Below are 24,061 nucleotides of genomic sequence, written 5' to 3'. Positions count from 1 at the left end.
GCACCGGAATGTTTATGGTCAATACCAGTTACATTGTGGGGTTTTTAACCATGGGAGAAAACGAAAGAACCCAGTGGGGAAACCCATGCGGAATAGACGGAGAGAACACACAAAATCCACTCAGAAAGATTCCTGAATTGGGAATCGAACCCAGGACCCTTCTTCCTGTGAGGCACGGGCATCACCACTGCGCTGCCGACACCAAACCTGCCTCCCAATGTAAATTATTAAATTGATCTTGTGACTTAAAACATAATTGAGCTATCGTGTATTCATGGCTGAACGTAGTTTATTATTAGCGCTGGGAGGCGACGATCAAACATAATCAGGATTCCCGCCATGACGTTTAACAGTGGCGGATGGCGCAAAGTGAGTAAACGTGCTGGCCTTACTGGTAGCTGCCGCTTGATTATGCAGTAAAGCCAGTCGTCACGTCGGAGGGTGACAACAGCTTTGCGATGTGCGACATGTTATCCAAATCACTGAGTATATAGTCATCCACTTCCTTTATGAGTTGCAGCAACTTTGTGTTGTCCGTCTCATCAATCTTGACAAGGTCTTCGAACTCGGGGTTCTTCCTGCAACGGAACACAAAAAAGTTTAGCGACGCTGTTCACCTTCATGCGGTGTCTTTCAAACTTGTCTTGGCTTGAGGACCACTCGGCCGATGCAAACGTTTCCGCGGACCACCACCAACCCCCCCAACGCTGGTGACAACCCGCATTTCACTTCTCTATCTAAATACCAGCAATACAAAATGATTCGTATTACCGGAACATACAAAAACAAAATAAACGCAGCTATAAGGATTAGAATGCTTTAATAAGGGTAGTTTACCGAACTTAATTATTTTATTAAATATTACTAAATATTAATGTCCGAAACAAATGGTGGAAACATTGTCAATATTTCCGGATCGACCTGCGTTTGCATCACAGCCGCGCGGACCACCTGGAGGACCTTTCGCAGACCACTGCTGGTTCCACGGACCACACTTTGAGAACCACCGCCTTAAATACATTTCACAACAAGAGGGAGCAGTTACAGAAAACGCCAGACGCACTCTAATCTGAAACTGCAGTGGCAACGGTTGTTATTTTGAATGCAAACATATATTTTACCTCCTGGTTACACCAGCCCACAGGGGATTATTGTGTCCGTCGTGCAGGGAGGGGCTGGGTGGGGAGGGAGGGGCTGGGTTGGGAGGGGAAGGTGGGGAGAGGCTGGGTGGGGAGGAGGGGGTGGGGAGGGGCAGGGTGGGGAGGGGCTGGGTGCGGGGTGGGTGGGGAGGGGCTGGTCACCCCGTGGTGCCCTTATAAAACTCAACGTTTAACCTACTCACGCCGGCTTGTGCCAGCCCTCACTGTCGGGCATATTTGCGGAATACACCACGCCGCCGTTGACCCTGCAGGCCATTGACCGAGCAACCCAACGTTCCTACCAGCTCCCTCCGCAGGAATGTGTTCAGTGCGCTTGTTGACTCGACAATGCCTTAGTCTCATGATTTTTTTCAGGAGGGTCCAGACAAGTTGTCAGTCAAGGGGGCTATATTGCTGCTGTGTATGACCCCAATTTAATTATTTACATGTATTTGTGTTGGGTTTTTTTAGCTGTGGGGAGGTAAGTGGAAAACACCGAGGATACTCGTGCAAAACAAATGGAGAGAAAACACAAAATCCACGCAGAAAGGCACTCAAAGTCTGAAATCGAACCCAGGCCCCTTCTCAATGTGACGCACGAGTGTTGTCACAAATACTCCACTGCCATGCGTGTGCGTGATTTGTCTTCCGTGTTATTGTCCCCATTAGATCCGCAGGAATCTCACCTGAAGAAAGGCACGTTGATGCTGTGACACCATCCCTTAGCGGCCTTCAGCTGATGTGCCTCTGTGATGGTCATCTATACCCAAAGACAAAGACGCCCCGTATAGCCTCAACAAACACATCATTGCTTTGCTCTTGAGAGCCACAGTAGGTAATTATTATTAATATTATTATTTCGCATGTTTACCCAGAAAAGCCTCACAAAATACCACTCCAATAATTAGCCACGTGCAGTGAACCCTCTTTATCCACGAGTAGTAACGTTCTTGAAAACGCGCGCAAATTCAGAATTCGCGAATGCAGAAACCTTGTTCCAAAAGGAAAAATGGGGGTATGTTCCTGGTACGAGTGAACATCAGGGGGTAAATGGTAAAAGTTCTATAACAATGACTACAATAAATAGTCTTACCTATCAATGTCATTTTTTGTCTGTTTGTGCACGCCTATCCTTGTAACACTTTTACTGACAAACTGTTGGGTGTGTGTTTCAACAAGTACACAGATACAACACACTAAGCTCCCAGACGAGAACTCGCTATTTGTTTTTGCCCTTGGTCCAATGTAAACTAAGAAAATCACACTTTTTCAACGGTTTTACTTAACTTGATTCCTATGTTTGTAAATGCTACTATAGAGTCAGTAAATACTACTGTAGAGTCAGTGGGTACTAATATAGAGTCAGTAGGTACTACTGTAGTGCTAGATACTACTTTAGAGTCAGTAGATACTATTATGATAGTGACTACTATAGGGTCAGGAGATACTACTATAGGCAGCAGATACTAATATAGACTGTCAAAGACGTTTTCAAATATGTTTTCAGGCTGGTTATGATCAGGCTATGTCTCGGCATATCTGCATGTGCAGGCCTTTTCTGGATTTCCGTGGCTTCACGCAATGTGGCGCATTGGCTGCTCGTTGCAGAGGGTAGTGGTTTGAATCAGACAGGCAGCCCTGGTTTCTACTGCGGTGTGTGTATTAGCACGTAATATACTTTCCGCCTGCCTTCACAGTGAATCTTGTAAATCCTTGCTGTCATTCTGAATGCAGAACGAGTATGCCATTGTGTGCTGAAATAATTATTCAAATTTTCCAAACTCAAGAATTGCACCGCAATTAATCAACTGCGATCACAACAAACAGCAGCACCACCCCGACCATGAAACTACTGCAGACTGTATCTGCTCAACACAGCGGTGCCTTCCTTGGCGATGATCGCCCTGCCCTTGAGGAGTGATGGCGGCCAGTAGCAATACCGTTGTTAGTATTGTTTTTGTTGTCCCTCCTCCGCACCTCCGATTAGCGCAATTGGCTACGTATGGTGCGAAAGAAGTTCAACATACGTATATCCCGTTCCAGTGACGTTAGATGACGTTAGTCATCGAAACGGGACAAAACTTCTTTCTTACGATTCCATTACAATTATGTACATTTACATCATCGGAAAGGAATCATTTCTGAACAGAATCAAATCGATTCTGAACGGAATCAGAAGTAAAATTCCAGCTATCATGGAGTGCAGTCGTGTCGAAACAGTTCTCTGCGGTGAGTACAATGTATTGGGAAAACAGTGGCGCTACGCCTCTCTAAATCAATTAAACGCTGAACCGCTTGCACTTTCCGAGATTCAGCGGTGAACGGGACACCCGCCCTGCAAATTGCAGACGTCTCAGAACGGGAAAGGATTAAAGTGCACCTTGCCACACATTGCAATGCGCCCGTCGGCAGCGGAGTATATTGTGCGAGCTGCTCGGGGGTTATACTTACGACAGACATGACGCAGTTGAACACTTTTACAAGCATACTTGGAAAGAACAATTCCCCCAAGCAGGTCGGGAATGGTGGCCCGACCTCCACCGTGGGCTTTTTCCCAGTGCCGAGCGACAGCACCACCTTCAGCGAGGGTTTGTCCAGACCCGGCTCCTGGAACGTCACGGGGAAAACCAGCGGTCGTGAACACAGCGTCGTGGGCACCACGATGCCGAGATGTTAACTACCTTGCCTGGTATACAGGAGGTCGTGGGTTCAATCCCAACCCTGACACCTGTATATTTGGAGTTTGCATGTTCTCCCCGTGGTCGCATAGATTTTTCTCCGGGTCGTCCACATTTTGGCTGCTATAAATTTCCACGTGATAAGCCACTTCGTTCAGCTATAATTTGTGATAGCTAAGTTGCTTCTGAAAAAGCGCTATAAAGCTCAGTGGGCCTTACCCTGGTAAAATAAAAAAAATAGTTTTAGTTTAGTTTGCGAGACCAACAAACATGTCCGTGTCGAGGAACATCGCCCCCTACTGGAAAAACGTGGCAAGACGTTCCTTAAAAAGGCCTTGAGACGGTGAAGCTTTTCTGGGTGAACAAGTGTGATAAAAATGTAATATCATAAGTGGGTGAGATTGCCAAGTTTTGCAGTAGGGGGCGATGTTGCTACTGCTGTGTGCAATTCCCATTTCAGTAATGTACAGATAACTTTTCAGCATATGAATATAGTTTTAGCCAATACCAGTTACAATTTGTCCGTTATTGTATCGCTATGGGAGGGAAACGGTGAACAGGGGGGAGAAAATACAAACTCCATACACAGGAAGGCTCCTGAGTCAGAAATCAAGCAACCCATGCCCCTTCTGGTTGCTTGACGCGAGTGTCACCACTCGGCTCTGATCCTGTATCCCCCCCCCCCCCCCTTGGGCAGCCTAATGCTTTGGTACGTTAACGAGTAGTCTGGCACGTCAATAGCTCTGCCAGAAGTGGCACCACGGTGGCGAGGACGTGCGTTCGGTCCCGACTCTGATACCTGTATATTTGGAGTTTATGCGTTCTCCCTGTGATCACGTGGATATTTATCCGGGTGCTCCGGTTTTTCACTCCACATTTTAAATCAACGTGCTTTTAGAGTATTTGGCTGTGATACATTTCCACGCAATAAGCCACTTCTTAGAGCTATAATGTGGCCAAGTTGCTTCTGAAAAAGAACTTACAGCTGAGTGGGCTTTAACCTAGTAAAATGAAACAGTTTAGTTTTAGGCCTTGCCTTGGACTTCAAGCCTCTGCTGTGGTGGTAGACCTCCGCCAGCATGGTCATGGTGGGGTTGTTGGCCAGGAGGCCCCCGTCCACCAGGTCATAGATCGGCGAGAATAAGAATGGTGCCGAGCAGGTCCACGTGGCCGCCTGCCACGCGAGAAGGTCCGACATGCGACGGTAGATGGGATCTGCATGTACAACGAGAAAGACCATCACAACAGCGCGAGTTCTAGGGAGCCCCTCCGGCGAGGGTTCCAGGAACTCCTCACACCGCTCGCTCTACTGGCCCGATTGTGCTGATGAGACACTAAAATGTTGAAACCAGTTCGGAGTGTGGTCGTGTTAAACCACTGCTTCTAATACAGGGTAGCTCATAAGTCTGGAATCATAGGTAAAACCCAGAACACCCCGTAGCCCCCTCCTGCTTTTGGGCTGCGGAACGTAGTGACTAGGGGTCGGCACGGTTTGGCTCAAACCACCAAACCGCGGTTTGAACCGAACCAAATCGGTTTGGTTTGGCTCTGTTTGAACTGGTTCGGTTTGGTTTGGGGCTACGAAAACCGACTCGGTTTGGCTCGGACAGGGTGGAACCGGCTCAAACTAGTTTGGTTGGTTGTAAAGGCCGAGTACAGCAATATCAAGGACATGATGACGGACATTCTCAACCAGTGCTACCCAGCGTTGACGACGGACGCGGCGCCGAAGGCGGCGCCGCGTGGCGGCATTAACATCCTCTTTGACATGGTCTACGCGCCCAACGCTCATGACGGCGCCGCCTCCGAGGTCGACCGCTTCCTGCTTGAGCCGACTCAGGACCTGAGCATGGACGTTGTCGAGTGGTGGAAGCTGTACGGCGGCAAGTACCCGCGCCTACGACGCGTGGCCCTCGACTATTTGCCTATCCCGGCGTCGTCCGTGCCCTCCGAGAGAGCAAACTCGGCCGCCAAGCGCTCCTTTCTCGACCGACCAAACCTGCACAAGTGCACGTTCAAGGCCGAGATGTGTGTGCGCTCGTGGGCGCGGATGTTGCCTAGTGTTGGGGTTTCACTGCCATTGAACTACCACACTGCGTTCAAGGACATTGGGCGTGCCAAGCTTGAGGAGATGGCTGTGGACGACATCGTCGTCCAGTACTTGCTAGTGAATCTCAATATGAAGAAAGCCTGCGTAGAAATTAGCGATTAATACACTTGATATTTGTATTGAATGCGAATATTGTTTGCCGCGCATCTTTTCGGTTCAAGCCAACTCAAGAGGTTTGGTTTAGCTTAGTTTGGTTTGGTTTTGGTTTGGTTTGGTTCAGTCGTCGCTGGTTTGGTTTGGTTTTCTCAATTTGAAACCAGTTTGAGTCGGTTCAAACCGTGCCGACCCCTAGTAGCGACCCCCATGCCGGTACGCGGCACTGCCCCTGGTGGGCCCTGTCTGCTACTGCAGGTAAGTGCAGCCCATTTACAGCGCTACACTTCCAAAGACGAGCCAGCAAGCGAGTGGGCGGCTTCACCTGTGGCTCGGCTCAGGCTCTGCTCATGGAAATCCTGAGCACGGCTGGAGTCGACCTGAATTAAGAGCGGTGGGTTTGAGCTGGCTTACTTGAGCCAGAGCCAGGCATAAGCCGACCCAATATCAATAATACAGGATTCTTAGCGATGATTGCATGTTACGTAACTGGTTAATATACAGATGTTAAGAATTGTGAATCTGAATGCAGAGCTGCGTGATGTTCCGTCACCTGGAAGACCGGGGGAGTCTCCGCACGTCTCTGCATCAGGATGTTTGTAGTTCGTGAACAACATCAGGTCCACCGGTAAAATATCCACCTTGGTGGACGTCACCATCACCCTGTCACGCGGAGAGCCATGTGCGACTGTGAGACACTCATGGGACTTGAGCTAACATCTATAGAAATGCTAAGCATGGCCATCTCTCGCTTAGGCATCTCATAGCTTTTGGCTGTGCAGGTTCTAAACTACACGAAACTCTATTTAACTATTTTTATGTGACCAGGCAAGGCCCACTGAGCTGTGTAGCTCTTTTTGAGAAGCGAGTGGAAATGTATTGCAGCCAAAGACTCGAAACGCATGTTTTTTTATCTGAAGGAAAAACCGGAGGACTCGGATAAAAATCCACATGACCACAGGGAGAACATGCAAACTCCAAATATACAGGCATCGGTCTCGGGATCGAACCACGCCATTTTGTATACCAGACGAGGTAGGTAACATCTCACCACTGCAGCGCCCGCCCAGGTTCACTCAGCAGTGTCTGGGATGTATTGAATGCAGCAACTCGACACGGAGTAAGTTAGGTCACACGATCTGACCAAAGTTGTGTCGTTAAGAGCCCTCCACCACCCTACGCAGCCCAAAACAAATGTAATTGTAACGCGGTGTATGAGTGTTTGAAGTACTGTGTGTGTGTATTTGGGCTTTCGTGCAAGTGTCCCAGAAGAACACTACATGCTGGGGTAACCAATGCTTTAGTGCTGTGTAGCTGCCTTTGCGAGCCCCCCCCCCCCCATCCCTTTCAACAGGTGTAGCCTTGGTAAAGTGATTCCTGAGGATGTCCATTTTAAAAGTACAGGTTGGGTACATGATCGTGATCATATATTCGGTTTTCAGTTTTCAGGCAGGGAGATAGCCCGGGATAAATATTATTCACAGGTGGTTTCAGAATCATTCAGGCAGAGAGAGAGTCTTGGAGCTGAGATTTGAAGTAGATTGTTTGATATAGGAATTATATTAACAGGTTCAGTGTTTCAGGCAGGGTGATACAGGAATTGTATCGACAGATTCAGTGTTTCAATCAGTGCGTTTGAAATAGTAAATCTTCATAAATAGGTTCTGGTGTTTCAGGAAGTAGCGTATTTCGGCCAATCTCAGCCATCATGGTGTCTGGGTTGGTGACCGTGCCCTGCATTTGCCATCCGATTTCAAGGAGGGAGCGTTTGCTGTTGATGAACCTCCCATGCCTACACATTTCTGCAACTTGTGAGCTATGGGCGTTCGGGCGTTCGTCGTCTGCAGTACCGCAGAGTACGGAGGCTGGGAGTCTGAGGCTGCATGCTGCTCCTGAGTCTGGCTCAGGGGGCTGCAAGCTGCTCACTGCATCAGAGCCCATGAGTCTTGAGGCTGTAAGCTGCTCTGGCATGAGGCTGGAAGAGTACCAGAGTCAATACTTTATTGCGTGGTTGGATAACTTTCGGGGTGATGCGAGCTGGTTGATTGTTTTGTGATTGACGACAAACCTGCAGGAGAGAGAGAGAATTAATATAGTTTTGCTATTCTTGCGTTGAGGGAGCACAGACGACAGTGGCTCTATTACCATGGTCGATAGTTTGGGCTGAATGGCCACAATCACACTACTGTGGTTTGTGTCCTTAAATTTTCAATTTATGAAGGAGATATGGTGCGCATTGGTCTGTTAATGTTTTGATGCGGTTGATGCTTACACCACCAGTGTCTTCGAGGAGCAATGTAAAAGCCAGGAGGTGGTGTGATATTTGAGTCTCGAATTAGGTCTAGATTTGAAGCTTTCGTGACTGCAAGGATTCATACTCTTAGGTTTTTTCGGTAAAGTCACGTAGGGATCTCGAATTAGGTGTTTATGATGACGCGTAATGCATGAGGTTAGTTGAGATGCTGATACCTTGGGTGTGTGATGGATCCAAGATTAACTTTCTTAAATATAAATTGCATGGCCTCTTTCAGCTTTATGGTGGAATGTGGCTTGGCTCCTCGGAACACTTTGTCCTTCAATTGGAAGTACGTCTCTATTATTTTCGGTGGTTGAAATCCTGAAACAAACCAAGCAACGTTATAAAAAAACCAAAAAGCACTTTCAAAGGGCAAGTTTTCCTTGTAAACCAGAGGATCCTTTTAAGAAGGGGATCTCAGAGGTAGCTCTGATATCCGGTTCCGTAGGCCGTTCTCTAATAACACGGTGTAACACACTGCTCTGCTAGAGTTTGATGATGGTGGTGATGATGATGATAAGGGAAGACGAGGACTTACCAAGGCCTATGCCGATTGCCAGGATGCCGCCCGTGCTGGTACCGGCCACCCAGTCAAAGAGCTCAGCCAAGCTCCGCTGATTGTTCTTTCGCCAGAGGAAATCAAGGATGCGAGCGAGCACCAGGCCCCGAATGCCACCGCCGTCCATGCAGAGCACGCGGCCTCCCCCACCGAGCACAGGTGCTGCGCCACCACCATCACCACTGCCGCCCGTGACGCTGCAACGAGTGCACAGAGATAGTCACCGAGTCACCACGAGGGTCGGGGTAACTTTTATTTTACCAGGTAAAACCCACTGAGCTATATAGCTGTTTTTCAGAAGCGACCTGGTCACAAATGTTAGCCCAACAAAGTGGCTTATCACGTGGAAATTTACAGCAGCCAAATAATCTCAACGCATGTTTCAACATTTGGACGATGGAGAACATGCAACCTCTAAATATGAAGGCGTCAGGGTCGGGATCGAACCCACGACCTCCTTCATACCAGGCGAGGTAGTTAACATCTCGCCACTGGCTACTCCATAATTTGTCTTGCATGGCCACAATCGAAGTATTGTGGCTTGTATTTAATTTTCAATTGTCTGCAGCGCATCCCCTGCATTGATGTATAATTAATTATAGTTTATTGTTTATATATCCATAATACAGGTATTTTTTGGGGTTAAATCGCATAAACATATAAATGTCGTTAAACCCGCCAACACCCAACACATCCAATTCGCAAGGTTTGTCACGTAAACAAAACATGCCAATTTGTTACTAGTGTAGCGAGTCGTTCAGAGACACTATTTTGGAGGCAACAACGTTTATTCTACACTTTACGCAACGCCGTTGCACACGGGACTAAATACACCTGTCGTGAGGTTATGGGTGTCACTATGGCACCTGCTACTGTCGCAGGAGTGGAAACGCACTTCGGGAGTCCTCTCTGCCACCAGACCATAGGTTGACATGGAAGCTGGACATAGGGGGGCATGGTTCTGGTGGGGGTTGGAGGAGAGCAAGTGAGGGCGTGCTACTCTGTGTGAACTCGAGAAGGCACGTGACCTAGACAGGGTACCAAGGGGGACGAAGAGGGAGTTGTTAAATAAACGTGTTGCCTCCGTCCATCACACTCCACACCTATTCTTACTCTTGTTACGCATAGGACCATAATACACCTATTTCTCTTGCATACGGGATAACTATAATCGGGTCAGAGCAGCCAACGTGCTGCCTGATCCACGATGTCGAAGACGTAGCACCTGGGTTCCACTTCACTTGCAGACAGCCCGGATCTGTGATCGGGGCTTCCCTTTTATCTCTCTCGGCTCGGCCTGGCTCCACCTTCGGCCGCGCCCTACATCCAGAATATTCCCGCTAAACCACACCTGTTCCCTCTCTGACTCCGCTCTTAACCACGCCTCTTTCGGGAACTCTCTAGACATTCTCAGCTACCCCCCCGTGCCCCCTCGTTCACCTTTGGCCCACATTACTCACCCCGGCCCATCACGTGCCGGAGTGACTCGTCCTCACATGGCCCCTACCACCAGCCGCTCCCCACTGCACTCTCCCGGTGGCCCACTCTGTGTTAATTCCTTGCGGCGCTGGTGGAGGCTGCAATCCCCTACTCTGTCGGTAGGACTCATCAGGCTTTCTCTTGCTAGCACCCAGTACCATGCCCCTAGTGGCCCACTGAATGGTACTGCACGGTGTGTTAGCCTCTGCGCCTGTTTCAACGGCACTTGGCGCTACACGCTGTAGTGATCCATTTAACATCAATAAACTAATACAGCACACCGGTGTGTTGGAGAGCCAAGCCACAACATTTACAATCTGAGTGACGTTTCACCAGTAATTACAACTAGCTTCATCGGGCGACAGCCAGATCACAAATATGGCTGTATCGGGTGGTGGCGGGTTTAATGACACATTTATATATTTACGTGATCTAACCCATAACCTGTTAAGGATGATATTGGCCGCAAAAGCACAAGTGTTAAACTATATATACATCATCATGACTAGTGGTTGTCCCGTCTTTGCCCAATTCTGGCCTGGCTCAAAAACTCAATGCACAAACGAGGTGACGTCAAGTTGGCTGAATGGTTCCCAGTTTTCCGGATATCCTCGCGGGAGCGGCTTTTGGCTAGCCATTGAACAAAGACGGTCACCTCAACACGCACTTTCGCATGCGCTTCTGCGGCCATCTGGAACGCTCTTCATTACGATATTAGGAAGCCAATCGAGCTTTGCACTTTTACATCTCGATAGAACACAAATTTATATGAAACTGGTTTTTGTATTTAGTTTATCTTTCCCCCACACCTCTAATTAACGTGGTTGGCTACGTACAGTGCAAGAGGTTCAACACATACATAACCGTTTGTCATTTAACAACCCGAGTCGATACAACCACAGTGGTCGCCAGAGCTCCGTGTGAGGCTACTGCTTCACAATGATACGACATCACGATTGAGCGCGGCCATTTTAAAATCCTTTATATTAAGTTTGCTTGCTTGCTTGCGTGCTTGCTTGCTTACGACCGTGTAAATCTTTCGGTCGTTTTTTAACCCACTTCCCATGATCCAATCGAATTGACATTTTGCACACAGACTCGTTGTGCGTGACAATTAATGTTCGTGAAATTTTTTTTCAAAAATGTTACACTTTATAGGACAAAAATATTATATTTAATTACCAATTGTTTAATACTGCAGACAATCATCTGACCCATAGGTGGCAGCCATCTCAAGCCAGAGGACGAGAGGACTCTAGCCGCCATGCATATAAAGGATTTATAGTGAAAAACTTTGTTTTTACTGGTTATACTTATTCTAAATACACTACTGGATGATGAGGGCTGCCATCCCGAGCCGTATCCAAACCCGGTAGGAATTTTGTAACGAGGACAGGAGGGGGAGACTTGCGATGGCGTGAGGATGTGCCAATCTATTCTTGGCCCTTGATCGGCTGGGCTCAGAGGAGGCGATTGCAATCAATAAAAGCAGTGTCACAAATTATTTCAGTAAACAGAGCAGATTTTAAAAGGACAAGATCCCAACAAAATACCTTTCTTTGCCGTCTTCATCCGCAGCAGCACTGGGGTCATTGAGTCCTGGTCCATAATAACAGAAATAAACAGTGATGTGGTCTGTGCTGTGGGTTCTCTCTGTCTGCTGTGTGCAGTAGTAGCATCATCATCAATGTGAGCTGTCTGATGCCACCGTCCGTAGTTCGAGCGTCAAACACGGTCTGGATTCACTCAGCATCGATGGTGGAAATGTGCATGGAACTCACTTCTCATGTTTTGCAGAGGGGTCAAATACTTATTTCCCTCATTAAAATGCCAATCAATTTATAACATTTTTGACTTGCGTTTTTTTGGATTTTGTTGTTGCAATTCTGTCTCTCACTATTCAAATAAACCTACCATTAAAATTATAGACTGTTCATTTCTTTGTCAGTGGGCTAACGTACAAAATCAGCAGGGGATCAAATACTTTTTTCCCTCACTGTACATGTCAAACCAATACTGTTTACCCCGTGTTCTTGTACAGTGAAATTGAGTTTTCAGGTCCATACAGCGTACAGCCGTTTCAATATGGGCAACAAAAATATATTTTTTGTGTTTCTCCCTTGTGATGGGACTTTGTAGGATGAACGTTGACATTTATAAGGGCACGGGGTGACCAATAAGGTCTGAATTGGTCTGCAATAAGATATGCACTGATAAGGGGTTGATAGGTATGTAATAATGTATAGCTTACTTGAATGTCAATCGCCTGACAGGAACTCCGTAATGTTAATTGACTACTCTTTGGTTCTTTCGGTAAAGTCACGTATAAAGATACGTGACTTTACCGAAAGAACCAAAGAGCAATTCCTGCAGTCACGAAAGCTTCAAATTAAGAATGTTAATTGACTGTTGATTCGTTTTTGGTGGCAATGAAGATATGCACGAATTTATACTTTGATGTTATAGTTGATTTCAATATTTAAATAGTTAAAATAATTCGGTCGAGGATATTAAAACCAGCGCTCAATCCAATTAACAGACGGATTCAACTGCGGTATTGTGAACTTGGAGGATGTTTCTGATCACTTGCAGGTACGAGATGTTCACTGATTTTTTTAGTTGAATGTTTTTTTTGCGCTGGAAATCGGCCGCGTGATTCGTTATTTAATTATACCCTAGAGCTTGTTTATTTTCATAAAACTTGTTTATTTTTATAAAATTCAACTCGAATCAACATCTTTGATGGAGCTGGAAGATTATTCGAGTGTTTTGGTGTTGAAAATACAAGTTGTGATAGTTAACAACATTTTGTGTTATTGTGTAGCATTGTGCTGTTCATGGGAACGGCACAAAATTGCTGACTTAGACCCTGATTTTAACATTGAGCTCATGGGGTGAGCGGAATCTTTTTTGCAGAGGTTACATTATGTAAGAAAGAATAGTTGTTGCATATGTAGAGGCGTTAGTCCGCACTCCCCATATTGTCAGCGGGTAGCATCACTATTGGGTCAACAGGGGGCGGAAGAGTGACTACACCTACGTTACAGGACTATGGCCAAAGGGGCCAACGTTGATCTCTGGGATAACGGATCCTGGGACACAATCCCCAAACCCCGGGAGGGGGGACTGGGGGATGACGTCACCCTTCCAGGACCCGGTGGAAGGTTCTGGAAGGAAGGCGGGGCCGGGGCGGAGCAAGACACGGACCTCTGAACGATCGAGAGAGTCACTTCCAAGCTGAAGACCGAAGACCTGGGCTGAGGATACGACCCTGGACCCAAGCTCTGTCGTCTTTCTAAGGGCCGAAGCTGAGTGAGGCCAGTGTTCAGGACCCGAAGACCCTGGCATGGTTGGCTCAGCATAGCCTCCCCTAGGGCCCCTAGCCAGAGGACTGGGAATTAGCGTGGTCCCAGTATTCTGGCCCGTGTAGTCCGGAGGCCATAGCTCCCCAGGTATCGGGTGAAAGGGACCGCTACCCCTTTGTGTTAGGGCCCTGTAGAAAGAGTGTTCATAAATATCGTGTTGCCTCAACTCGTGTCTCCCCTGGTTTCTGACACACTACAGCTGTTATCATAATGGAGATTTGGGCGGATTTCATGCTGAGAAATTGATATGTGGTTTTGTGACAGAATTTTTCTGATCGCCATTGCAGAAACACAATTGGCCTGAGGAACACTTTTAAATAGTTTCGACCTTTGAAATAGTTTCGCCAACTTCTCCGGAGGACAGAGCACAACGGAGAGTTACTTACTCGTCGACTGCGAACTCTATTTATGTCTTTCGCTGACCTGCCCTCCCCCATTTAAGATTTGCAGGGAGAAGAGGTACAGAGCAGACAATACAAGTTTAAAGTATAGGAAAGGTAAGCAAATCACGAAATAAACAAACGAAACATTTGACCAGGTAAAGCCCACTGAGCTAATAGCTATTTCTTCAGAAGCGACTTGGCTATCACAAATGATAGCTCAACGAAGTGGCTTAAGTTCTGTCGCTGTCTGAAATGCTCTTCCGACATTAGGAAGCCCCAAAGCTATGCACTTTTAAATCATCTAGCTTGAAAACTAATTTCTTTAGAACTGCTTTTTGTGTTTAGTTTGTCCCCCCCCCCCCCCCCCGTACCTCCAATTAGCACGGTCGGCTTTGTACGGCACGAAAGAAGTTGAACATACATACATTACGCATACTCTTTTGGTTCTTTCGGTAAAGTCACGTAGTTAGAAATAATGCGATCGAAACGTCGTGATTTGTTTCATTTTATTTATAACTACGTGACTTTACCGAAAGAACCAAAGAGTATGGATTCCTGCAGAAAGCTTCAAATCAAGATACATTAAGCAGTTATTAGTTCCGAAGATCATGGCTCTGGCCGTGCCGGGTGGAGTGGAGGGTGCATGACACAACATCTTACACATGTTGAAATTCATATCACCTTCATGAAATAATCAGGTGGCGACTCACACCTGAGACTGGAGTTGGAGCTGATGCTCGTGCGTAGGCCTCTCCGTGTCGCAGCAGCGACAACACCTGGTCCTTCACGCCTGCACAACGACAACAAACATCGTCACAAGGCGGCCGTCCAGTGGTGACAACACTCCTGCCTCGTAATAAAGGTTTTTGGGTTAGATCGCGTTATTTATAAATGTGTCGTAACCCTCCACCACCCGACACGGCCAAACAGTAAAAAATGTGTCACGTTTACAAAGGACAAATAGTTCACTACTTTAGCCCACCGGTGTGTTGAAGAGTGAATCAACATCATTAAAAAATTGAGTACGACGTTTCTCTGGTAATTACATCCAGCTTTATCGGGCAATTTTCCAGAATAGTGATGCTCCCCTCTAGCTCCCGGTCTTAAAACGAGCAGCAGCAGGGTGACGCCATCATGTAATTCATTCAGGTGCAGTGATTTGAGGCGGAGAGGGGGAGGGTATTGTAATTATGGATGTTGAACTTATTTCGCACTGTACGTAGGCAACCGCGATAATCAGAGGTGCCGACAAAGGGCAACAAACTAAACACAATATCAGTTCTAAAGAAATACGTTTTCTATCTAGATTTAAAAGTGCATAGGTCCAGTGGCTTCCTAATATATCTTAATGCGCGTGATGCAGTGGCCATCTTTCTTTTGATGACTAGATAAAAGCCGCTGCTGCGAGGGATTACCAGAATTTGCGTGATGGTTTATGCTCCTTGACGAGGTCAGCAAGATTGTGGTTCATTTGTGGCAAGCACTTTGTGTGTAAGGAGTGCGACCTAATAAAGTATTTGTTCGCCTCACAGCGTTAAGGTTCCTGGGTTCGATTCCCAAATCTCTGGGTGGAGTTTTTACTTTCTCTCCATTAGTTCATACAAAACATACAATTTCACTCGTATGGAGGCTATTTCGTCTCCAACAACAGCGAACGGCAGACGAGCGACGCTCACAAAAATGAGCAGAGCGCCGGGCGGATAAAATTCAGCAAGTTGGCACAGCATATGGCACAGCTGGTGAATCTGCCAGTCATCTGTCAGTCAACCCATGGCACCGGGGTCTATCCCGTGACCACCTGTGCCAGCGAACCTTCGACACTTCACACGGTCTCAAAGTGCACTTAGCTTGGCACAAGCGCCATGGTAACATCACTGCGAATTAGTGGTGTATGGCGGCTGTTGTAGTTGTTTATGCGGTGATGCGTGCGGTGAAGCGGGCCGTGTCCCGGTCTCTCACCCCCGGCGTGCACGTCTGCGGCAAGGTCCCACACCGAATGTCCATCTTTATTCTCCACCGTCAGGTCAGCCCGAAACAACACCAGGGCCTTCACCACCGTGCACAGATTCTGAAAGTGCAAAGCAAAACACCCCGCACACCAAAGACTGTTTGGGCAAGTGCTGTTAGTGAATACCTATGAAGGCCGGCACGGCACACGAAGGGGTGGGTGGCCAACACCATTCCCGGCCGAATTTGTCTCCCGGGTGGCAATGTTCACACACCGCCCAGGTACTCACCTGCACGCACCTGGCTTTTCACGCGCGAGAGGCATCCACTAGTGCCGTTTCACAGACGAGAGCACGCAGACCTCGCCTGCACTCACCTGGCGGCTCTTGCATGAGAGGCGTCCGCTGGAGCCATATGACATAGACACGCAGACGTGGATCTCACCTGTACATGCTCACCCTCACCGACGCCGCTTGAGCTGCAGCTGTCGCGCATGCTTTGCACGATCCTCTGCAAAGACATGGAGCATCATCGCACAAAATATCTACACGCAAATTATTACACACAACAACAATAACTGCCATTCACCAATACGTGGCGATGATGTCACTACGGCGCTTGTGTCGGGCTACGTGCACTTTAAGGCCACGTGAAGTGATGAATGCCATGGGTTGACTGTTGTTTTCTCTCAACCAACCGGAACACCTCATCCTTCAGCCAGGGTCTTTAGGGAGGTCTGCAACGCATACCCAATGCAGCTGTTGCAGCTGTATGAGCCACAGTCCTGAACTTCACCCATTTCCCCTCGGCATCAGGAGGCGTGGAGACGATGCCAACCCCAGCTGCAATTTTAAGTGGTGTCAGCTCGCCTGTTATTAATCACACGCATTATTGTGCGCTGTTAACAGCTACGAGTAGCCAGGTTCGTTTTGTTTTTTTACATTAAGGGAATGCAATTGTGACCCTGGAAACGACCCCGAGCCCCACGTGCGCTATAGAGTACGGGGCACTCCCCCATTTGAGATTTTGGTGGATCCCGTACTGAGGAATTGAGCCGTGGTGCTGTGATGTGGAGGGTGTGTTTGGTCGCTATTGCAGATACACAAATGCCCTTCGGAAGAACAATTTGAAATAAAGTTTAGCCATTCCACAAACCTCTAGTGCACAGCTGCTGCGGAGTCGCCCACTTATCCAGAGGACAAAACACAACGAGTAGCACCTACTCATCGTCTCTGAACTTTATTATTTTCATTGTTGATTAGCTTTACTACCCGGCTTTGCCAGAGACTTGGATTCTTGTCTTGGATTAACACACGGCCTACGCGGAGGGTTTGGGGGGGGTGCGTGACGTCAGCAGGCACACTGCGTGCCGCATGCGGGTGACATCACAGATGTGATGTCACCGCTCACTTGCCGTGCAAAATATATCCATTATTGCGCCCCCCCCCCCCCCCCCAAAAGTATATTTTGATACTTTTTGCATTGTGTACAGTCTGGAAGCTACCCACATGCAAAATTTCAAGTTTGTTGCATGTTGGGAAGTATGCTAAACATTTCGAACAGACACACATTCACAAATTTCCCTTTTATATATATAGACTATTTAGCCGACCTGTCCTCTTCGTTAGATTTTATGACGGGAGGAGAGAGACAGGGCCGACTTTGGGTTTGAACGGGGTCCTAGATGGACACCCACTGCATACACACAGACCACCGCGCTCACACACAAACACACAGATACAAGGACTGTTTTCTTGGAATCTCTCTCACTTGATACAGCTCTCGTGCTGTGACGGTTCCACCTGAAGACGGAAACTTGTGTTGCCTCCGAAACGTCGTGATTTTTATTTTATTTTACTTTTATTAATTTAAAAATTTTACCTACGTGACTTTACCGAAAAAACCTAAGAATATGAATCCTTGCTGTCACGAAAGCTTCAAATCTAGAAATAAACACACAGAAGCCAAAGTTTTGGTAGTACTCGCCGGGGGGCGGGGCAAGGTGCGCCCCACCCCCGCCGCTCGTGACGCAACTAGCGGGAGGGGTCTAGGAGGAGGTGGATGTCTCACCTTGATGGTCACGTGCAGGGGCGTGTCTCCGTGGGCCTCGTCTCTCGCGTCGAAGTCGGCGCCATTGGCCAGCAGCGCGATCATGGCGGAGAGCGCCCCGGCACGCGCGGCCACGTGCAGCGGCGTGCTGCCGGCGCCATTGCGTGCACCCAGCCATTCAACGCCGCCCTCCGCCAGGTCGTAGATCAGCTGACGCCGCCGAGGGGACGAGGCACAAAGGGGCCGTCCATGAATGACGTCACGCGATTTTGGACGATTTTTGACCCCCCCCCTCGTCACACGGCGTCACAAAAAGTCAGACCCCCCCCCGTCAAATATGACGTCACAAAGCTCTGCCCCCCCCCCCCAAAAAAAATATAAAACACGCTTCAAATCGCTTTAAACTATTGTCATTGTAGTGCGTATTTAATGTGGCTCTGCACTCTGATGTTGTAGGAGAAACATTTATTAAAAAGTCGATTTAATTAAGTAGAACGTGTTGTCTATATTTATTTAAAGTTGTGCATTTTGATGTGACGTCACATTTTTCAAACCCCCCCTCGTCACACATCGTCACAAATGTCTGACCCCCCCCCCCCAGATGCGTGACGTCATTCATGGACGGCCCCAAAGTGTGAGTGTGTGTGCGTGACAAACCTGGCAGAGACCAGAGTTTGATGCCCACTCACGTCTACCAACACCAGTGACGATTATCTGAACCGGTCCTGGGCCTCCCCGAGGTCGACTCAGACTCAAATGAGTACCTGGTGCAGTGTGTTTGTGAACATCACTACTGGGGAAACAAAGGCGGCCGGGCGTGGTGCTGGACACCCACCCCTTCTTGTGCCGTGCCGGCCTTCATAGATACTCGCTAACAGCACTTGCCCCAACAGTCTTTGGTGTGCGGGGTGTGTTGCTTTGCGCTTTCAGAATCTGTGCACGGTGGTGAAGGCCCTGGTGTTGTTTTGGGCTGACCTTGCTTTCATAGGTCCTACATGCTAACAGCACTTGCCCCAAAAGTCTTTGAAGGCTTTACTGGGGGATGTTTGTCTTTGCAATCCCAATCGAGTAATTTGTCGGTGATTTTTCATCATTGGGGATGATCTCTAAGCAGCGTCAGAGTAGTCAAAAAGTTGTAGAACGATAGGTTCAACAATTGCACAGCAACATCACCTCCCCCCCACCACCGCAAAAACACGTGGCAGCACCCTCCTGAAAAGAGTCTTGAGACTCGGCGAGGCTTTCCAGGGCAAGCAAACAAGCGCAGTAACAACGCCTTGGTCGTCAGGTGTCGTGATGGAGATGCTGCGTTACCATGGCGACGTCGTCGTTGACCTGCGAGGCCATGTAGTGCGCCGCGATGTTCCCCTGCTTGTCCGCCACTTCCGCGCGCGCGCCCAGACCCAGCAGCCCACGTGCGCACGCCACCTGCTTCGCCTCCACAGCCATCATCAGCGGGGTGCAGCCGTAGTCGCTCTCCGGCTCGTCGATGGTTCTTTCGGTAAAGTCACGTAGAAGGGAAGTAATAAAATAATAAAAATAAAACATAATAAAATAATTCTCACGACGTTTCGGCCACACCTGAGGACGGCTGCTTGCGTTGTGGCCGAAACGTCGTGATAATTATTTTATTATGTTTTATTTTTATTATTTTATTACTTCCCTTCTACGTGACTTTACCGAAAGAACCAAGAAGATGAATCCCTGCAGTCACGAAAGCTTTAAATCGAAAAGTCCCTTGTATAGCCTTAACAGACTTCTTGAGGCAAATGCTGTTCAGGAGTAGCACTTTTGAAGACACACGAGGGGGTGGGTGGCCAGGACCATGCCCGGCATTCTTTGACTCCCCAGTGGTGATGTTTACACACCGCACCAGGTACTCATTTGAGGCTTGAGTCGGCCTAGGAGAGTCCCAGGACCGGTTCTGATATTCGCCACTGGTGTTGACGGCCGTGAGTAGGAATGGAACTCGAGTCGCTGGGTTCGTAGTGTAGCGTGCTGACCGCTACACAGGCATAAACATGTCACACACTTCGTGGGTGAGGTCACGGGACAGACCCGGGTGTTATGGCTGAGATGACTGAGAGATGCACCGCCCATTGTGCCAACTCACGCTAGACTCAAAAACAAAGTTCCCCCATAAAGCTTTTAACAGACTTGCGGCAAGTGCTGTTAGCGAGCACCTGGTGAAGTGGCTATGACAATGCCTGGTCACTTTGCCTCCCCAGGACCTCGTACTTTTTTTGGCTATGAGTGGCAATTGAACGCGTGCGAACTGCCTCCAACTGCCCAGCAGTGTCCTTGACCAGCCTCCTCCACAGGCCGATCTTGACATCGCTGGTAACCGTCATCGGCAAGTCCACTCAGCTCCACATCCTCCTGTACCGTATCATTCTATTATTTCTCCAGCCTGTGCCATGCCCATTGAGACCCCTTTATGGGTCAAACAGGAGCTGCTTGGTCATGTGGTGGCTGGGCATGTGGGCTACGTGACCCAGCCATATTCTTAGGTTTTTTCGGTAAAGTCATGTAGGTAAAAAATTAAAATTAATAAAAGTAAATAAAAATAAAATAAAAATCACGACGTTTCGGGGCAACACAAGCTTCCGTCTTCAGGTGGAACAGTCACAGCACGATAGCTGTATCAAGTAAGAGAAATTCCAAGAAAACAGTCCTTGTATATATACTGGTTGAGGGTGGGAGGAGCCAAGGATAGGCCCTGAATATTATTTTTGTGAGGTTCGGTGCGGCTGAAGCACGCTGCTAGGAATGACCCAGCCAAATGCAACATAAAAAATGTTTGTCATGGATTAAACTCGTATGTGATGGGATGTGGCCTCGCTTCAGCTTGTGTCCAGCGGCCTCCCCGCCGCACCCACCTGCAGACCTCGGCATGAGACAGGGCCTGGTGAAGGCCGCAGTAGGCCGCCACGTGCGCCAGCGTCCACTTCGGCCGCTCCTGGAGGCACCGGGCGACGGCCAGGAGCTTGCGTCGTCTCTGCTGGTCGTCGTCCTCCCGCGGACAGCTCGTGAACGGGCGGAGGGACGCGTCCAGTCGTTCCGCCAGTTCCCGCGCCGTGCCCTCGTCATGCTCCGTGAACACTCTGCGACGCCGAGTAGTGGCCGAGGGGAGGTGGGAGGGGGCCCACATGGAAAACAACTTCAAAGATATCCATCGACGATCCACGTTCTGGCATTAGAACACAAACTCGCCGGTGATATTTTATCCGGTGTGTTTTGCACAAGCCCTGCCACTCTTCTGTGATCCTGATCTATTTCCTTACTCGCATCTCCCCCTCTATCACTCCCTTATCCGTCTCCTTGTACCGGAATAATTCCCCACTGGCCATTCCTCCTACTGATGGGCTCGTACCCTCTAGATGTCTTGCTTGTGAAGCTGATGACTCGATCACCTGTTTCATCTGCTCTTGAACCCTCATCTCACCCAATACAGCACCCTCATCTCACTTATTATTGTTACTAGCCAGGAAAGCCTCACCAAGTCTCAAGACTTTCTCAGGAGAGTTCTGCCAAGTTTTCTCAGGAGGGGCACAATGTTGCTGCTGTGTGTGAGATCTAAAATTGGTAAATTGCGGGTAATCTTAGAGCATTGGGATGTGGTTTTGGCCAGTACCGTTTACACTGTGGGCTTTTCTTTAGCTATGGGAGGCAACCAGAGAGCCCCATGCAAAACATGGGGGATAACATACAAACTCAAAACATGTAGAAAGGTGGTCCGAGTTGGGAATCAAACCCAGGCCCCTACTTGCTGTGATGCACCAGCGTCACCACTGCACAGCCACCACCATTGCCCTGCTGCCCCACGTGGAAGCGTGGGACTGGGAGCATCTCCTTTGCGTGAAGCGAGCGACGTGGAAAGTGCACGGACCGAGCCGTCCTCACCTCGTCCACCGCTCGGGTTCTTCCGACGCCTTCATCACCCCATGGAAAGTGGGCGACTCTGCTCCAACCTTGTGCAGGGTCACGGCCTCCAGCTTTAGCACGGAGGCTCCCAGATCTTGAGCAGAGAAGAGCTCATACTCCAACGAGATTGTCGTTTTGGGGATGTTGTCCATGGCGTGTCACCTACGGAGTGTCACCAATTTATAAGATTTTGTATAGCGTGAGGCCACGTACACAGTGATCTGACCGTTAAGACCCCTTCGCCACCCGATGCGGAAAAACAAATGAAATCGTCACGCGGTGTACGGGCGTTAAACACTGTGTCGATTATCATGCTTTATTTTGGTAAACGTTTTAAAATAATCACTACAATAAATAATACATTATAAAGAACAATGTGTTGTTATCTTCTTGGTTCTTTCGGTAAAGTCACGTAGAATGGAAATAATAGAATGAAACGAAAGGTCGTGAGAATTTTATTTTATTATGTTTTATTTTTCTAATTTTTATTATTTCCCTTCTATGTGACTTTACCGAAAGAACCAAGAAGATGAATCCCTGCAGTCACGAAAGCTTTCAATCGAAATTCAGTACGTTGCAGTGAGTACTCACCACAACCTTCATCACCCTCACTACCACCACCCCGAGTACTCACCACTGACCCTGAGCAAACACATCTACTCACCTCCACCGGTCAAGGGCGTCTCGAGTGCTTCCTCTGTGTGGACGAAGACAGGGCCGATGGTGGCGATCGGCAAAGTAAGTCCGAAAACTTTGTGATCACACGTTTATATTCGTCCAGTCCACCAGGAATCCACACGGACGTGATGGGGAGGAGGAGGGTTTGACTTTTCTCGCCATGGTTAGCAATACACTTCCTCATATCCTCCCACGTTTTCACAGTTCACGTGATGTCAGCCTTGCCCTTGAGCTATTATGTGTGGGCAAGCGTTTGGACTGTGGATTGTAGCCAGTGTGAGCTTACCTTTGATGAATCGCGCGTATCATTGTACGCATTGTTTCGTTTTAGAAGGACTCTCAGGAACTAGGAAATGTAGGAGGCATTACATGTTTTATGTAAAATATAAACATGTTTCTTGTTAAATAATACGTATGTTCAATGTTATTCGATATAAGCTGCTGTTATCATTTACATTTGGGGTGGATTCCGTGATAAGGGACTGAGCTGAGATGTTGTGTGATGTGGAGGGTGATAAGGGTGTGTCTTTGTTGCAGATATTAAAATGCCCCTCGGAAAAACACTTTGAAATAACGCTTTGCCGTTTCAAAGACCTCTGGTGCTCCAAAGTTGTGGTGTCACCCACTTCTCTGGTGGACAAAACACAACGCTGAGTATCTACTGATCGTCTCCGACCTTTATTATGTTTTATTGTTGTCTATTTAGCCGATCTCTCCCTTGGTTATAATTCACGGGAAAAGCGGGACAGGGCGGGCTGGCTAAAGGAGTGTGTGGGTCGATATAATCTAGGGTAACAGACTGCACCACAAGCTCTTGTGCAATTAAAAAAAAACCCCTGTTGACATCTCAGATGTGGCCGCTTAACATTTTGTTTAAAAAAAAAAACTTGTACAAATCACAGTCACCCATTTGCCAATTCACGCACTGTATATGCAGAGTCGGCAGAGCCGAGAGGTGTTCCATTGTGAGGAATTAATTTCTGTATTGTTGATGCTTGCTTTCCCTGGGAAGACTCACCGAGTGTCAAGACTTTTTTCAGGAGGGCCCTGCCAGGTCTTCACAGTAGCGGGACGATTTTGCTGCTCTATGTACTTATGCAATTTTAACTTATATACTTTATCTAATATTTTTTAAAATGTTATTATCTTTCCTATACTGCACTTTGTACTATCGTTTTGTGTATCGTTTGTTGTAACTTTCCGACCACCCCAAATGGACATCTGTGAAAAGGATCTGCATAGCTCATTGGATTTCTCCAGGATAAATAACGATTCCGATTCTGAATTCAAACGGAGTCATGTTCAGGTATGATAAGGCCTCGATATCCGGGAGGGTTAGGTTCTTGAAAATCTGCACCGAA

At 48.0% G+C, this 24,061-nt stretch overlaps 1 protein-coding gene across 2 annotated transcripts; it reads right to left on the bottom strand.

Moving 5' to 3' along the window:
* Window positions 1-22,811, bottom strand: LOC133357902 (85/88 kDa calcium-independent phospholipase A2-like). 2 transcript variants are annotated; one of them, XM_061576076.1, is made up of 16 exons: window positions 22,687-22,811; window positions 22,002-22,184; window positions 20,978-21,202; window positions 19,413-19,593; window positions 18,120-18,308; window positions 16,494-16,559; window positions 16,062-16,170; window positions 14,815-14,892; window positions 11,908-11,953; window positions 8,855-9,072; window positions 8,490-8,637; window positions 6,574-6,683; window positions 4,854-5,032; window positions 3,591-3,746; window positions 1,826-1,899; window positions 1-578 (listed from the first exon to the last, which is right to left on the bottom strand). In XM_061576076.1, exons 2-16 carry the CDS (start codon window positions 22,172-22,174, stop codon window positions 410-412), a joined length of 2,121 nt encoding a protein of 706 aa, XP_061432060.1. In that variant the 5' UTR covers window positions 22,175-22,184; window positions 22,687-22,811; the 3' UTR covers window positions 1-409. The 2 variants fall into 2 exon arrangements, with proteins under 2 accessions (XP_061432060.1, XP_061432058.1); XM_061576074.1 differs by lacking the exon at window positions 22,687-22,811 and having other exon boundaries at window positions 22,002-22,318.
* Between the last annotated feature and the right edge of the window lie 1,250 nt (window positions 22,812-24,061).

The sequence above is a fragment of the Lethenteron reissneri genome, chromosome 60 (genome assembly GCF_015708825.2).
Source record: "Lethenteron reissneri isolate LAM-NWPU_2019-01 chromosome 60, ASM1570882v1, whole genome shotgun sequence".
Classification (NCBI taxonomy): Eukaryota; Metazoa; Chordata; class Hyperoartia; order Petromyzontiformes; family Petromyzontidae; genus Lethenteron; species Lethenteron reissneri.
This window is presented reverse-complemented; position numbering and strand designations above follow the sequence as displayed.

What these genes read in the sequence shown, in the direction of transcription:
- LOC133357902 (XM_061576076.1), bottom strand. Translation starts at nt 22,174, where the DNA reads ATGGACAACATCCCCAAAACGACAATCTCGTTGGAGTATGAGCTCTTC. An exon ending in CCCTGCACGTGACCATCAAG is followed by an intron (nt 16,560 to 18,119) that starts GTGAGACATCCA and finishes ATGTCTTTGCAG; the next exon opens with AGGATCGTGCAAAGCATGCG. An exon ending in GCAGAGGCTTGAAGTCCAAG is followed by an intron (nt 3,747 to 4,853) that starts GCAAGGCCTAAA and finishes GTGACGTTCCAG; the next exon opens with GAGCCGGGTCTGGACAAACC.